This window comes from Ziziphus jujuba, chromosome 2 (assembly GCF_031755915.1).
Source record: "Ziziphus jujuba cultivar Dongzao chromosome 2, ASM3175591v1".
NCBI lineage: Eukaryota > Viridiplantae > Streptophyta > Magnoliopsida > Rosales > Rhamnaceae > Ziziphus > Ziziphus jujuba.
Genome location: NC_083380.1, coordinates 25,019,695 through 25,034,804, shown reverse-complemented (window position 1 = coordinate 25,034,804; position 15,110 = coordinate 25,019,695). Strand labels below are relative to the sequence as shown.

Below are 15,110 nucleotides of genomic sequence, written 5' to 3'. Positions count from 1 at the left end.
CTGTCACATTAGTAAATATATCTTTTTACAAAATTTTAATGTCTTTGTAGTGATAGTTAAGTTTTCTTCTGTGTGTTTTATTTGTGGGAATGATTGCCAAATGCACTGCAATACCATTTTTTTCAAGTGATCAGGTAAAGTTACTGAAAGAATTTAGACCCTTTACAAGTGCATAACAGGAAAATTACTAGAAATTAGGGTTAGAAAGATTTGAACGTAAAGCCAAATAGCCAACCAAGACCTTAAGCTATTAGAAAGTAGACCCAATTATGCACATCGAATCAATGCAAGCACAAAGTAATATGCACAAATGGTGTATATTAACAATTTTGGACACAGTAGACTGAGACAGTGACCAAAGATTAGAATGCTATAGTAGGAGGAGACATAATCTCTATCTGATCGTACTGTGATATAAGAGGAGGTTGTAGGCTTGTAGCTAGAAAGCCTAGAATAGTGACAATAGATAGGGATACCATATTATCTTGTGGTGGAGCAATATGTATTGCAGTGCATTTGGCAATACACTTTGCCCTCAAAATTGAGGAAACTATCAAGTAACAAATCCCATCTAAAGATATCCAAATCAAGATCTTGGGCTTATATTCTTCAACTTAACTTAGTTCACATAAGAATTGTCCATTTCAATCCACTTCATACCAAGAATAATAAAATCCAAGATGAATACCATTGTAAAGCTTAAGGAGGAAAAAAGCTAAAAATTTAGGCAGAGAGAGAGGAAGTAAGAATAAGTAAAAGAAATTTTGTCTTCTTTAAATTGTGATTTATTGCTTCTATTTGAACTGGTTTTTAATTAGAGTTCGGATATATGCCCCTACAATGCATATGTATCAGTTTTTGGATCAATGAGTTGCTACTCTGTTTATTAGGAGAAAAGATTAATTTAGTTCTCTAGAATAGGTATATTTAAAAAATGGATATTATGCAACATGAACCACTGATAACTGGTTTATAATTGAGCAATATATATAAGCAGGGGCACATATATGCTATTTTAAATTTAAAATTCAACACCTGAAAGGAAATTACATCAACTTCTATTTCAAATCCATTCCATTTGCCATCAGGATAAATTACTAAAATTAATCTTTTCAGCTTATTCAAATTAAATCCACTTGAATCCAAAAGGGACAAATTAAAAATATTGTAACTTGATGTGTGATATTGGACTTTTCTATGTTGCATGATCAACAAACTTGACATATATTCGGCCAGTAATTATGTTGTGTTACATTATGAATAATAAATATATTCGGTCAGTAATTACACTTATAGGTACCCAAATCTAGTTGGGAAATAGTTCAGTTTTTCTGTTTACTTTGCTCAGCAAAGTGTCTCAAATCAGTGAATCCCAGTACTAGTAACAAGAGAAGCAGAAACATGTAACAGGAACTTTGCCTGTAGATCTAATTCTCTTGGCCTTTTCCTTCACCTCAGATTCTTCCTGTCTTCTTTTCTCTTCCATTTGCGCTCTTGCTCCTTTTGCTATATCATCTATCCTTGCCATCTTGTTTTGGTAATGTCTCTGATTTTGAGCCCTTCTCTGCTCTAATATGCTCTAAAATCACCCCCCAAGGAAAAAAAAAAAAAAAAAAGGAAAAAAAAAAAGAAAAGTAAAGTGCTTATTCATTCATATTCAAAGTTTTTCAATAATAAAAGCCAAATTGGGTTGAAGTAAAAAGAACCTTTGTCCTTTCATTCTTTTGTTTGACTTTCATCTTTCTCTTATTCTCCCAAGCAAGAATTGTAGATTTCATTTTCTCATACCTGAAATTATATGCTCGTAAGTCACTACAACAATTATAAATGTCCTTATTTTTCTGTTTTTTTCTTGAAAATGAAAATTTTTCTAATCACTTGACTAAATTTCACATACCAACGATGCAATTTTATTAGCTTGCGTCGGGACCCACTTAGTTTTTGCTAATTACTACATCGTTTGGTATCCAAAATTTGGTAAACCTGTGCGTTTTAGCAAACTGAACAGCCAAACAAATAACTAATTTTACCTTTTCCTAATCTTTTCCATCTGAGCTATCTCCCAAACATCTGCTCTAGATCTCACACCATTCTGTCTTGATGGTATCCCCATTTGATTTTGGTTTCTATCTGCTCGGACACTCGGATACCGGCTAGGAAAGGTACTTTCAGATGCCTTATGATCAGACCCAGCAGGCCTTGTAATTGAAACTTCACCTAGAGAATGTGAAAACATAAAATAAATATTTGTTTACAAACACTTCCTGAAAACCCTATAAATCTCTACTGTCAAAAATTACTAGCACCTTTTGCTTCCTTGTTTGACAGTCTCCTGGTTACCATACCAGAACTTGGCATGCCATCTTTTCTGGTTTTCGTGCTCGTCCTCGAGACTCCCAGACCTTCCTTTATTGTTTTCTGATATTGAAGTTCTGCTTCTTCCAATGAATGAACTGCAAAAGCAGCTGCTGCGATTGCTGTGGCAAAGTGTTCATCACTATCTTCTTGTTTATCTCCACCATGGCCATAATATTTCGTTCTAACAAACCAGATGTTAATATTCCTGTAAACATTGGCTCATAATAGCAGCAACAGAGACAAAACAAAACTTAAAGAAACAAAGCTCAATATGTATATTTATATATATGTAATATATTATATGCATGTATTTCTAAATTTTGTCAAATGATTTCAACAAATGGATTTTGATATCCATGAATGAATTAAATTACTGGTTTGGTTATTGGTTTGGGGTCTAAAGATGTATACCTGTTCTGCGTAACCAAAGAATCCATTAACCACAAACTATTGCTGCAGATGATTTCTTTGTCCAATTTCCTGTTTTTCTTTTTTGTTATCCAATGGAAGTATTTGGTTATGAAACAAAAAATTTAGCACTGTTTTTATATTAGAATTGGGTGGTGAACAGGAAAGGGAAGCAAAGTTAAATCTGCTTTGAAGGGAGCGACAATGGGAAGCAAAGGATTTTTCCCTTTTTTCCCCACTGTTCTTTTTTTTTTTTTTTTTTTTTTTTTTTTTCAGACACCCACATGCACATTACCCATCCCTGAAACAAGAGGTTTTTTTTTTTTGGGATTTTTTTTTTTTTTTAATGTCCTTTTTAGAATGTTCACCTTTTTCTCCATTAAAGAGTCTTTGACACAAAGTCATCTTTTCACACCTTTGCCTTATCCTTGAAGTTTGCAAATGGAGAAAAGAACTAGTTACAATATACAGTTGTTCTGAAAGCTTATCTCTTTTGATAATGACATCTTAAATATATATGATGAATTAGAAGTATGACATTTTTATAAAATGAAAAACTATACCTTTTACTTCAAAATTGTGAACATATTTATATATATATATATATATATATAATATTCCCATTACCATTCAAGCTGTTGCGCTCTAAATTTATTCCTTATTCCTTCGGGAAGGGAAGGGCTACTGTTAACCAATCAACCAAACTACAGGCTGGTGAGCATAAGTAGATCTGGATTCTGCTGGCCAAGCAAGCAACTAATATGGCCCTAGTCTTGGATTATGGACAATAGGTAATAGATTTTATTTTATAAAAGTGTTTTCTTTTTCTTTTTTTAGTGGAAAGTAACAGTGTTGGGTAAGATTCAAGTGATTGGGCTTCTTGATGAAAAAGATTTTGAGGCATCCGGGTTTGCTTACTTTGTTTTGGTTGTCTTTTTTGGCAAAGATTGTTGGTGCCTTGGCAGTATATACATGGTATAATTCTCCTTTTTGTATCTGTGTATCAAGAAAAGGTACTTCCCAATTTCCAACAGGCACTAATTGCTTGATGCCTAATTTTTTTTGTTGACATAATGACATTTAAATATGTAAACTTTGGAAAAATTATTTATCATGTTTCAAAAAACTTTGATGTGGTACAGTCCAAAAGGTAAAATTTTTTGAAGTAAAAGGATAAAAAATATATATATATATATATTTTCTTTTTTTAAATTACCTGTTTATGTGGTCGGACTAGGGAGAGTCTTCTTGAATTCATTAGCGATTAAGATGTGGTTAAACTTTGCTAGACACTTTGGATTATCTGTGCACAGATTGATATTCTGAATTTTCCATTAGACTCTGGTTTTATCCTTGCTCAAATTTATTAAGTCGGAGCTTGTTGTATTGGGAAAATTTAAATAAATTTACAGCTTGAAATTTTTGCATAATTATATGTCACATCCATTTATTTTCAAATTCTGATTTGCTTATAATTTATTATTGTTAATTTTAATTATGATAAAATTTGTTCTAATATCCAGTTTCTGAACCTATCATAGAGATATATTATAGCTCTAGAAAATTGTTAATTTAAAATAAATATTCATTGCAATTGAATCTTTAATATCCAATACAATGAACCTCTGCTAATTAAATAAACATTCAATGCGAACAATCTTCAATTGCAAACAATATAGATTGATATCTTTCAAGCATAATAATTATATATAATTTGAATTATTTAATACAAATAATCAAAAATGAAAAAAATATACTTATTTATCTTTTTTGTCTTTTCTTTTAATTTTCATAGAAGTTGAATTGCTTGATTTTACATATCACTCTTCTACTGTTAATTTTTAAAAAATTTTCAATTCACATGATTGATTAAAAAAATATTAGTTTTTTTATGATATTTACTTAATTTGTAATAAATTTATTGCGAATTTCCAACCATATTTGTCAAAAACATTAAAACATGTTTTTCTCCACAATCACTTTAATATATTGTAATTATTTAATGTTGTCCCTCTAAAAGAAAATTATATTTTTGCCCCTCAATGCAACCGTCAACCAAAGATGGTGTGTGCATATTTATTTATTTTTTGTTTAACGGTCAAGCTGTTTGTACTAGCTTATGTGTCATCTCGACTAGTCTTTGTTTTGACAATCTTAAGGACAAACTCCTCACATCAGCCTGTGCATTATTTATTTTGAATTACATCAAGAAGATGTTACATGTTTAAGTTGATTTTAAATATGTTTGTAATTATTATTATTATTATTTTGAATAGCCTCTGTTAGTTTGTGGTACAATATTGTTTCATAAGAGTTAGTTTACATGATTAGGTAGTTAAAATTACCAATCATAAAACAAATAAAATTTAAATGTACTACAAAATTAATTCAAAACAAATAAAATTTAAATGTACTGCAAAATTAATTTATACATATAAACAATAAAGAGAAGATTCTCGTTGAAAATATATGTAACACTAATTTTTAAAGAATTTGAGAATTAATACTTTTAATTTATGGCTATCTTAGTGTTAGACAAAGGAAATTATAAAAGCTCAAAAAACAAAAATATTATCTACTTAAAAGACTGACATAACTTTTGGAATACTTTTTTTTTTTACTTTTGAGGCTTTAGAGCAGTTTTAAAATGTGTTTGTATAATTTTATAGAAACGCTTAAAATTTCTATGAGTTTTGGAAACCCTTTTTGGAAGCTCTTTTGCAAAATTTAAATTGTAAACAAGCACATATAAATGTAAAAACAAAAACAAAACAAAATGGAAAGTTATCTCAAATATATCCTTAAAAAAAAGAGTATATATAAAAAAAGATAAATTGAGTTTGAAAATAAAGTTTTTAAGGACTAAACATTTTTATTTTAGAACCCGAAATGTGGATATTGAACCACACTTTACTAAATTATACGTTTTATATGCTTTTCTTCACACATTTTTTTTTTATATCAATTTTCTAATTTTCAAATTTGAATTGGGATTATTATTTCAGAAACATTTCTATTAATGTGCTATTCTACATGAATTTAAAATTTTTCTTGAAATTTTTTAGTACCTTTTGTTTCAATATATTTACCATCTTACTCTATTAGAATACGATTATAAAACCGTTTCCTCCTTATTTTTACATAATTGAAATTTCATCCAAAAAAACACTTTTGAAAGTAACTGTTATCCAATGAAGTAATAGTTTGACTGCTTTGACCAATGAAATATCTATTTGACCTTTCATGTTAGAATAGCACATAAAATGACAGAATTTTTGGGGATTTAGGATTCCTAACGGTCAAAATGGATATTATAAAAGGCTATTGCTTGCCATTTCACTTTGAATTTTTCATTGTAAGTGTAAGCTAATTTTTCTTTCTTTCTTTCTAAAACAACCAGATTTTCAGGTTATTGCATTTTCATCTATTCCTCTTATCTAAGGCCTGATCATCAACATCAACCAATTAAATAAATGGAAGCATCATAAAGTTCAAAAACATAAATTGCAATTGTGCAAAAAAGGTAGTTGTCAAAATATCTGAAAGTGAGGCAAAACCTCATAAATTGTATTTTCTTTTGTGAAAAAGGAAAATGCAGATATTATTCATTTTGAGAACCTTATAGTGAGGAATTCAAATCACCCGAAGCTTCCCATGAAGTAAAAAGCTATGATGATGGAAATGAAAGTAACATGCAATATGAAATAAAAGCTTCAACCATAAGGGTTCAAAACTTAGAAGCTAAGCAAAGTGGAATGAAGAAGATGATGATGGTAAATATGATATTCTTTGGAGTATCAAGCTATAATTATGTTGGCAATGAACGTAAAAAAAATCATCAAATCAACTAGACTATGATTTATGTACTTATTCTTTCTCCCATCCAAAAAATTATTCATATAGATAGTAAATGGGCTTTTTTCATTCTATCCTATTAATTGGTCATGTTGATCTTCCCCAAGAGCTCACATCGACGGGAAGGTTTGGTACCTCGATGTCGGCTCATCTAGGGTGCAGCACTCCACCGCTTCTCCTAGCAGCACAATGTTTGTATTGCTCTCCCACAACCCAATAAATGCATTATGTAAGTGCATAAAGATCTAAGCATATAAATGTATTAATATAGCTATTTCATTTATATAATAGAAAGGGAACACAACCCCATTAACTTGTTCATCACAAAAAGAGGGATAAACCCCATATATAGCAATGTAAATGCTTTATAATTAGGGTGGACACAACCTTATACATAAAAATTAAAATCAATGTTCTAAAAGGAGTAAAGCATTGTAAGGTGGCAAGGTCAAGCCTTAAGCCTTACGAGCCTAGGCGTGAAAAGGTATTTCACAATTATATTATTATTTTAATTATTATAAGGCTATTAAATAAACAAAATAATTCATTTTTAAATGTCAAAATAATATATATATATATATATATATAAGTTTATATTATCTTTGTATGTGTAATAAACATGAATTAGCATGTAATTGATCATAATAGATTTATGGAAATTCATATTTTTTAAGTTTTTAACAACAAAATAGTTTCAAAACATATATATTACAAACCGACAAGTGCTTAATAATTCTTAAATTAATACATACTTTAGCTATTATCATAATCTAACTCTTGTCTAATTCTTTGTCAGACTCCAATTCAATATATACATCTTCATCCAACTCATCATCTGTTCCATCCAATACAAAATCATTTTCCTCGGGCTCTCTAATTTCAACTTGAGCATTTCTAGAACTTTTTTTAGGTTGTAGTATATCATTCTCCATCTGATCATCATCACAACCTTCAGCAATCAATGATTGTGCATTACTAGCATCATCCTTGCAGTATCTATTCTATTTCTCTTTTTGGTGTAGAAAAATTTAGTATATTTTATAAATGATTAAACTAGTACCTCATAACCACTAGTAAAGTAATAATTTAATATATAACAAAGTAATTAGTACTTACCCCTTCAAAGACACTCCAATTTCTTTCACATCCTGATGAAATAGTAGTTAAAACCAAGGATCCTTTTTACCATTATTTTCAAATTTGGTGTTTCATTTCCATGGAAATCCCACCTATTAACTAGTATGTAATATATATATATATAAAAGAAAGAGAGTGAGAAAATTGTTATATGTAATATTATATATATGGTGGTGTGCGTGGTTTAATATATCAACATAAAAGAAAAAAAATAGAATAATATCAACATACCCGGATTATAATTTGCATCATTGTTCTCACATCCACTTATTGCTAGTTTTTTTCCAAATGCACCTTCTTTTTGAATGTACCTTTATAACTTGGTATTTATTACATGGTGTTGCATTTGAGCATCGGGAAAGAACTTCTCAACACAAATTATCACATTATTTGTTATCATCATCTTTGATATGTGAGTTCTTGAAGAAGTAAAATGGATTCAAAAAGTAAGTCGTTGTATGAAGTGGACTATCAAGACAATCCTTGCTTTTTGCATCAATAATGTTGAAGATTGACATATAGTTACATTCCTTCTTCAATATCTTTTTAATGTCATCTTTTGCCTTTAGTAGCTCTCCATAAACAAAGTCCATTGAAGGCTTCTCCTCTCCATCAACAGGTCTAAGCACTTTCACTAATGAAGTGAATACCCTCAAACACAATTCTATTGAGTTCCAAAAATCATTGGAAACAACAATATCAAATACTTCTTTTTCCTTTTTACTCCTTGACCATTCGGTGTTATCCCATTCATTGCTTGTCATTGTATTTCTCAATTCTTGTTTTTTATCAAGAAAACTTTGCAATGTTAGGAAACAAGTTGCAAACCTAATGACTCGCGAATGAACAATCTCTTTTTTGGTAAACTTTCTCATCAATGTCAAAGTCTTATGATATGCATAGATGAAAGTAGTGAAGGATTTGGCCTTATCAATCACTCTTTTGAAGCTAGGAAGTTTAGAGATTCCTTCAAGCATAAGGTTTATGGTATGAGTAGCACATAATGTCCAAAAGATGTTAGGCCATTTTAATGCTAGCAAATTTGCAGCAACCATATTATTGGAAGTAGTGTCGGTCACAATTTGAAATAGGGGTGTGCAAAATCCAATCCAACCCGTTCAACCCGCCCAATCCAATCCATTTTTAATGGTTTGGATTGGATTTTTACATCAATTGGATTGGATTGGGTTCAAAATATTATAAATTGTATGGATTGGATTGGTTGTGGATTGGAAATATAAATCCAATCCAATCCAAATATTATATTATATAACTAAAAAATTATATATTTTTTATTTTTTTCATTTTTATATATTAATTTTAGTATTTTTTTTTCATTTTTATATATTAATTTTTAAATTTTTTTCCATTTTTATATATTGATTTTTAATATATATATATATATATATATATATTTTTTTTTTTTTTTACATCCCCATATCCCAAATCCCAAATCAAATTGTAAATTATAATCCTAAACTAAACATTTACCTTTGTTATCGCCTGCCACCAGTCCATCACTATCACCATAATATATATATATATATATATATTTTTACATTCCTATCATATATATATATATATATCTACATATATTGTATCCAATTGTTACTTCTATATATATATATATATATATATATAAATGTTTAAATATAATTTATTACTAATTTTATTGTTTTGATCTTTGTAGAGTTTACAGAATTAACTAAAATTAGTGAATCTGTCAACATTGATTGACTTATTATTTACCAAAATTTTAAGGTTAAAAAAAAAGAAATTATGCATTGATTCTTGAGTGAATGAATTTTGACGAATGTATTATTTTACATTATTTGTTTTAACAATTTTAATTTGATTTTATAGGAGTGAGATGATGATATTAATGTTTGCTATTTAAAAGTGCATGATGTGTATCATTTGCTACATTTTCTTCTTTATTTTCCATTGTAGACTATGTTGTATTATTCTAATTGTACTTTATGTTTGGATAATTATAATTTATTATTTATATTTTAAATTTGGAAAATTTTTTATTTGTATTATATATTTATAAATTAGTAAGTTTTTAACCGATTAACCAATCTAAACCAAACCGATCATAAATGGTTTGGTTTGGTTTGGATTTAATGCTTTAATGGTTTGGTTTGGATTGTAAATTAGAAAAACTGATATGTATGGATTGGATTGTATTTCGGTTCAAAACCGAACCAACCCAATCCATGTCCACCCCTAATTTGAACCACATTTTCATGCCCAATATCTTTAATACATTCATTGACATAGTCAAATATGTATTGAACGGTATGAGCATCATCCGAAACTTCCTTTGAAGAAAGAAATGTTGTTCCTAGTTTATAATTGACACATAAATTCATGATGCTTCTTCTTTTCTATCACTCCAAGCATCGGTCGTGATAGAACATCCATTATTTTTCCACTCTTCTTTTTGCTCATTGAGTACTTTTTTTGTTATCTCCACCTGTCCCTTGAAAAGTGACTCCCTTAGTCAATATTGAGATGGAAGAGTATAACCCGGGCCATATTGACCAAGAGGTTCAACAAATCTTTTGAAGTTATCATTGTCAATGGCATTAAAATGAATCCCAGATTCATATACCGATCTTGCCAAATATTGATGAACTTTGAGTAATCTTTTCTTGAAAACTACATCATTAATATTTTGTTGTTTCATTTTCTTATATGCACTCATAGAAGCATCATCAACTTTGATTGGCCTTGCAAATTGATCGATGACACCACATTAATAGGTCTTTTCCTTTTCCTTCCCTTAATAATAGAAATTTCTTCTTCTTGTTCTTCTTATTTTTCCTCACATGTAAATCTAGCGACATTCAATAGCTTCTCTACCTTTTTAGACTTGTTCTCCTCAAGCACCTCATGATATTTGGCTTTTTGCTCCTCACTTGCTCTAAGGTATGGTTTCACACCCTTCCCCTTGATATTTGTTATATGCACTTTGTGCCTATTAATTCCCACCTTTGTAACTTTACCACATAATATGCATTTTACATTATTAGCATTAATAGGATCTACGAGAACCGCAATTTCCCATCCAACGTCTCCAGAGTCTTTTTTGTAGTTCATTGCCACTAGAATTAGATGCAATGGAAGAATTATTTTGTTTCTTTAATTGCTACAAAATTGAATAATATGTACAATTTAAAAATTTAATTCAATAAAACAAACTAAAATTATTAAATAAAATACAAGTGTAAAACATGCATATGAAAAAGTAACTAATTATCATTGTAATAATCACAACTCACAAGTGTTTTTTAAACTAAACAATGATTAAAAGATTTAAAGTACATAAATAATCTCTTTTACACATTTTATCAAATGTCTAGAAGACAATAACACAAACTAAAAAAAAAAAATGTACTAATAACCTTTGAAACACTTATACATTCAAATAATACATAATACAAATTGTTATTTAATCTTTATATCAAACGGCCAACAAATAGATACAATTGTCATATCTAAAAAAGAATAAAAGAAGATTAAAAAAAAAAAAAGGAAAGAACAAGAAAGGGAAAAATATAACAAGAAGAAGAAAAAAAGAAAGAGAAAGAAGAAAAATAATAATAAGAAGAAGAAGAAGTAGTAGAAAGGAATAAAACAAATACAATCGATTTTTAAGCTTATAATGCTTGGAAAGGGGAAGATCATGTAGAAAGGAAACTTTTGTCTTTTTTGGGTTTGTGTACATAGCACCTTTATAAAGAGTAAAAAGCAGCCGGGTAAATAGAAGCTCCCTATTTTTTATTTTAGAAAATATATCTTGCAAGTTGCAAATTAATGGGAACAGTTGGCAAAGCTTTTTCTCTTTGGCCCATCTAAACATTAAGAACATTGATTTCTAAATGAAAAAACTGTGTGGTGTCCACTACTGCTTAAGAAGTATATTATTTTATTTTATTTTATTTTTTGGTTAAATTTTCTCTCTAATTCCTTAACCCTTATACATTATGTTTTATTTTTATTTTTTGTTTAAGAAAAAAAAATTTAATCTTGAAAATGTTTCCATTTTTTAACAATATTTTTTATATTTTTATTTTTATTTTTTAATTTATTATGAATTATTTTTTAACATTTAAAAAAAATAATCTTAGAAAAAAATTTTGAACAAAAAGGCTCGCGCCTAGGTAAACATTAAGCTGTCAACACATCGTTGACCACTTTTTCTAAGCTTTGCTACTATACGAGGTGTTATCTAGACGTCGCCTTTTCGTGCCTTTTAAAATACTGATTAAAACTAATACTTAACCCTAACTATTGTGTCCCTTAAAAAGGTAGACACAGCCCATTAATTTATATATGAAAAGGGGTATACAAACCCCAAACGTATATTGAAAATCTATTATAAAAATGAGCACATAACCTTGTTTCTAACATAGATTTTTATACACAAAATAACCCTCTATCCATACTTAAAACAGCTACCAAGATTTTATAACCTCAATATTCATACTTACAAAATATATATATATATATATATATATATATATATATATATATATATATATATATATATATATCAAGAGGTCATAACCTCAATAAACATACCACAATATTCATATTAAAAACAACTACCAAAAGGTTATAACAACTGCTAAAATATTTATACCACAAATTCTCCAACCTTCTAAAACAAGCCCAACCATCATCGCTCCCTGTTGCATGATCATCCATAATGCCATCTTACTATGATGAACTAGTCCATTGATCTACATAGAATATTATTCGAAAAATTGATAAAAATCTTAGTTATAACATAAAATTTACCACAATCTTAGCTTATTGTGATAAACTCCCAATTTGCTATGATGAACATGCCCCATTGATCTACATGGGACAAATTATTGTATAAAAAAATGAACATTAATGAAAAAATGATTAACAGTGAAAATGATTAAAAATCTTCGCATCTTCAAAAATAATTACCTTATATAGATATTAAAATATTTGATCCACAAGTTAAAAGCAAAATACTTTTTATTTATTAGTGTTAATTAATCAACATATTTTTCAACAAATAATATATCATAATCTTTTTAAAACTCCCATTAAAATACTTACACATCTAATGAAAATGATTACTTTAAATATTTTATATTCGATTAAGGATGATAATCAAAATTTTGATTACAAAATATTTATTTTTTGACACATATTAGCATTGCACTTAATTTTTAAAATTACATTGTTAATATTATAGAGGAATAAAATTAAAATTAAAAAGTAATATATTTAATTTAATCAATACAATTTTAATAATGAAATATAAATTTTATGAGAAAATAATGAAAATATATTATAATATCAGATAAAAAAAAATTATAACTTATTAATTTCTATTTGAAAAAAAAACAAAAAGAAAAAAAAAACTTTTTAGTTGTTGCTTGTGTAATGGGTGCTACTCAAAGGTCAAATCATCCAGCAACACAAGAGAGAAAAAGGGGTAAAAAAAGAAGTTGCCGTACAGTTAAAGTACCAATCACAGTCAAAAACTTAAAGTACCAATCACAGTCAGAAACTGGGGATCTGTTTATTTATGAGAAGTTACTATTATATCCTCGGCATACCATCTTGGGAGGAAAATGACAAAATAGTAGATTTGGGTACTTCCATTATGAACAACAGCATTTTAAAAGCAAATAAAATTTGAAAAAATCCAAAACAAAAGAACAAGCAAAAACGCACAAAGTGCAGTTGTTTTTTTTAACTATTTTGAACAGTAAAAAAGACAAAACTCATCAGCATTTCTAATTTATAGTATAGACAAAGGATTCTATACATCAAGAATATTTACAAAATGAGGGAATCCACAACAAAAAAGATCAAAGAATACCACCATCCACATTAAAAACAATGATTAATAAAAAAGATCAAACAAAATGGAAGAAATATAAAAATAGGTAAAAAAAAAAAATTAAAACTTTTACCTTAATATCACAAAGCTTGAATTAAAAAAAAAAAAAAACCAATATCCTGTACAAATCAAAAGAAAGAAATGAGAAGTAGAATATTAGAAACCCTAATCCCAAAATTATCCCAAAAAAAATAAAAAATTACAATCAAACAAAAATTTAAGGGACAAATGCTTACCACTTGTTTCATTCACACATTGCCTTCTGCTCACTCCAGATCCTCATTTGTTTTGGTGTACAATGATGATAAGAACTGAAGGGATTGCAGATGAATACTTGTAAAGATAACAAGTCTTGGGAGATAATATCAGAGGAAAATGTTTTTGTGAATGGAGGAAAAATTGTAAATATAGGGAAAATAAGGGATAGAGTAGGTTGTATCCCATCACTGCTCTACTACCACAGTAGTTAATGAGATATGAAGTTTCCATAAAAAACTTCGCACTATACACAAGATTAAAAGGTTGATCTTATTATTTTTATATGTGTGAATTATCCTAAATGCCCTTAGACCGTTAAAGTTAGCATTAATCCATTAATAGGATGGGAATAAGTGGTGAAAACTGAAATATGCGGTTTTCTGAATGTAATTATCTCAAACTTTAGGGGTGATTTTTTATATTAATCTAAAACAAATATGACTACCCTACTCTCTCATATTATAAAAAATTATATGGATCTAATTTTTTTTTTTTAAACAAATAGAGATATAACTATAAAAGAAAAAAAGAAGAAGAGAAGTTCTGGTTGTAATACTAAAACAACTCTATACAGTTCCATATTTATTAAATATACTAAAATATCCCTTATATTCTTTTGAAATCTCAATTATTAAGTTTTCATTTTCCTTGTTTTTTTTTTAAACTTCTCCTTGTAAAGCAGCAGCCACTGCTTGTGACTAATCGCCTATGGCCACCAAGGGGGTTACATAGACCCACTGCACTACTGCCACTTTGTGTGTGTGTGTGTGTGTGTGTGTGTGTTTTTTTTTTTTTTTCCCTGAAAATATAAATTTTGCATTCTTTTACTCTTAATTAATTAATTAATTATTATTATTATTATTTTTTTCTAACTTGAAAGACCATCCACCACCTGAAGAGGGATACTACCAGCATCAAAAAATTTGATTTGGATCTTTAGGGGGCATATGCCGACTGTATACTAGTCAGAAAACATCAGTTATTGATCTTTCTCATTTTCTTTTATAAAAGAAAACAGAACAACAAACAACCTTTAATTTTTTTTTTCTTAAATAAAAACCAAGGAAAATGGACATTGACATTGGTGGTCTATTGGAATATGCAAGAACCGCTTGTACCATGCCATCAACTTGCCTTAATGGCTACTCTAAAAAACGAAGAAAGATTATATATATATATATATATATATATATATAAT

General features: G+C 28.5%; 1 protein-coding gene across 3 annotated transcripts; it reads right to left on the bottom strand.

Moving 5' to 3' along the window:
- Positions 1 to 1,115: 1,115 nt before the first annotated feature.
- LOC107419160 (remorin) lies at positions 1,116 to 3,067 on the bottom strand. Of its 3 annotated transcripts, none has more exons than XM_048474065.2 (5): positions 2,770 to 3,067; positions 2,346 to 2,563; positions 2,031 to 2,217; positions 1,707 to 1,788; positions 1,116 to 1,579 (listed from the first exon to the last, which is right to left on the bottom strand). In XM_048474065.2, exons 1-5 carry the CDS (start codon positions 2,793 to 2,795, stop codon positions 1,379 to 1,381), a joined length of 714 nt encoding a protein of 237 aa, XP_048330022.1. In that variant the 5' UTR covers positions 2,796 to 3,067; the 3' UTR covers positions 1,116 to 1,378. The 3 variants fall into 3 exon arrangements, with proteins under 3 accessions (XP_048330022.1, XP_048330020.1, XP_048330021.1); XM_048474063.2 differs by having other exon boundaries at positions 1,122 to 1,579; positions 2,307 to 2,563; positions 2,770 to 3,060; XM_048474064.2 differs by having other exon boundaries at positions 1,127 to 1,579; positions 2,307 to 2,539; positions 2,770 to 3,054.
- Between the last annotated feature and the right edge of the window lie 12,043 nt (positions 3,068 to 15,110).

What these genes read in the sequence shown, in the direction of transcription:
- LOC107419160 (XM_048474063.2), bottom strand. Translation starts at nt 2,795, where the DNA reads ATGGATTCTTTGGTTACGCAGAACAG. An exon ending in ATGGAAAAGATTAGGAAAAG is followed by an intron (nt 1,789 to 2,030) that starts GTAAAATTAGTT and finishes ATATAATTTCAG; the next exon opens with GTATGAGAAAATGAAATCTA. An exon ending in AAAAGAATGAAAGGACAAAG is followed by an intron (nt 1,580 to 1,706) that starts GTTCTTTTTACT and finishes GGGTGATTTTAG; the next exon opens with AGCATATTAGAGCAGAGAAG.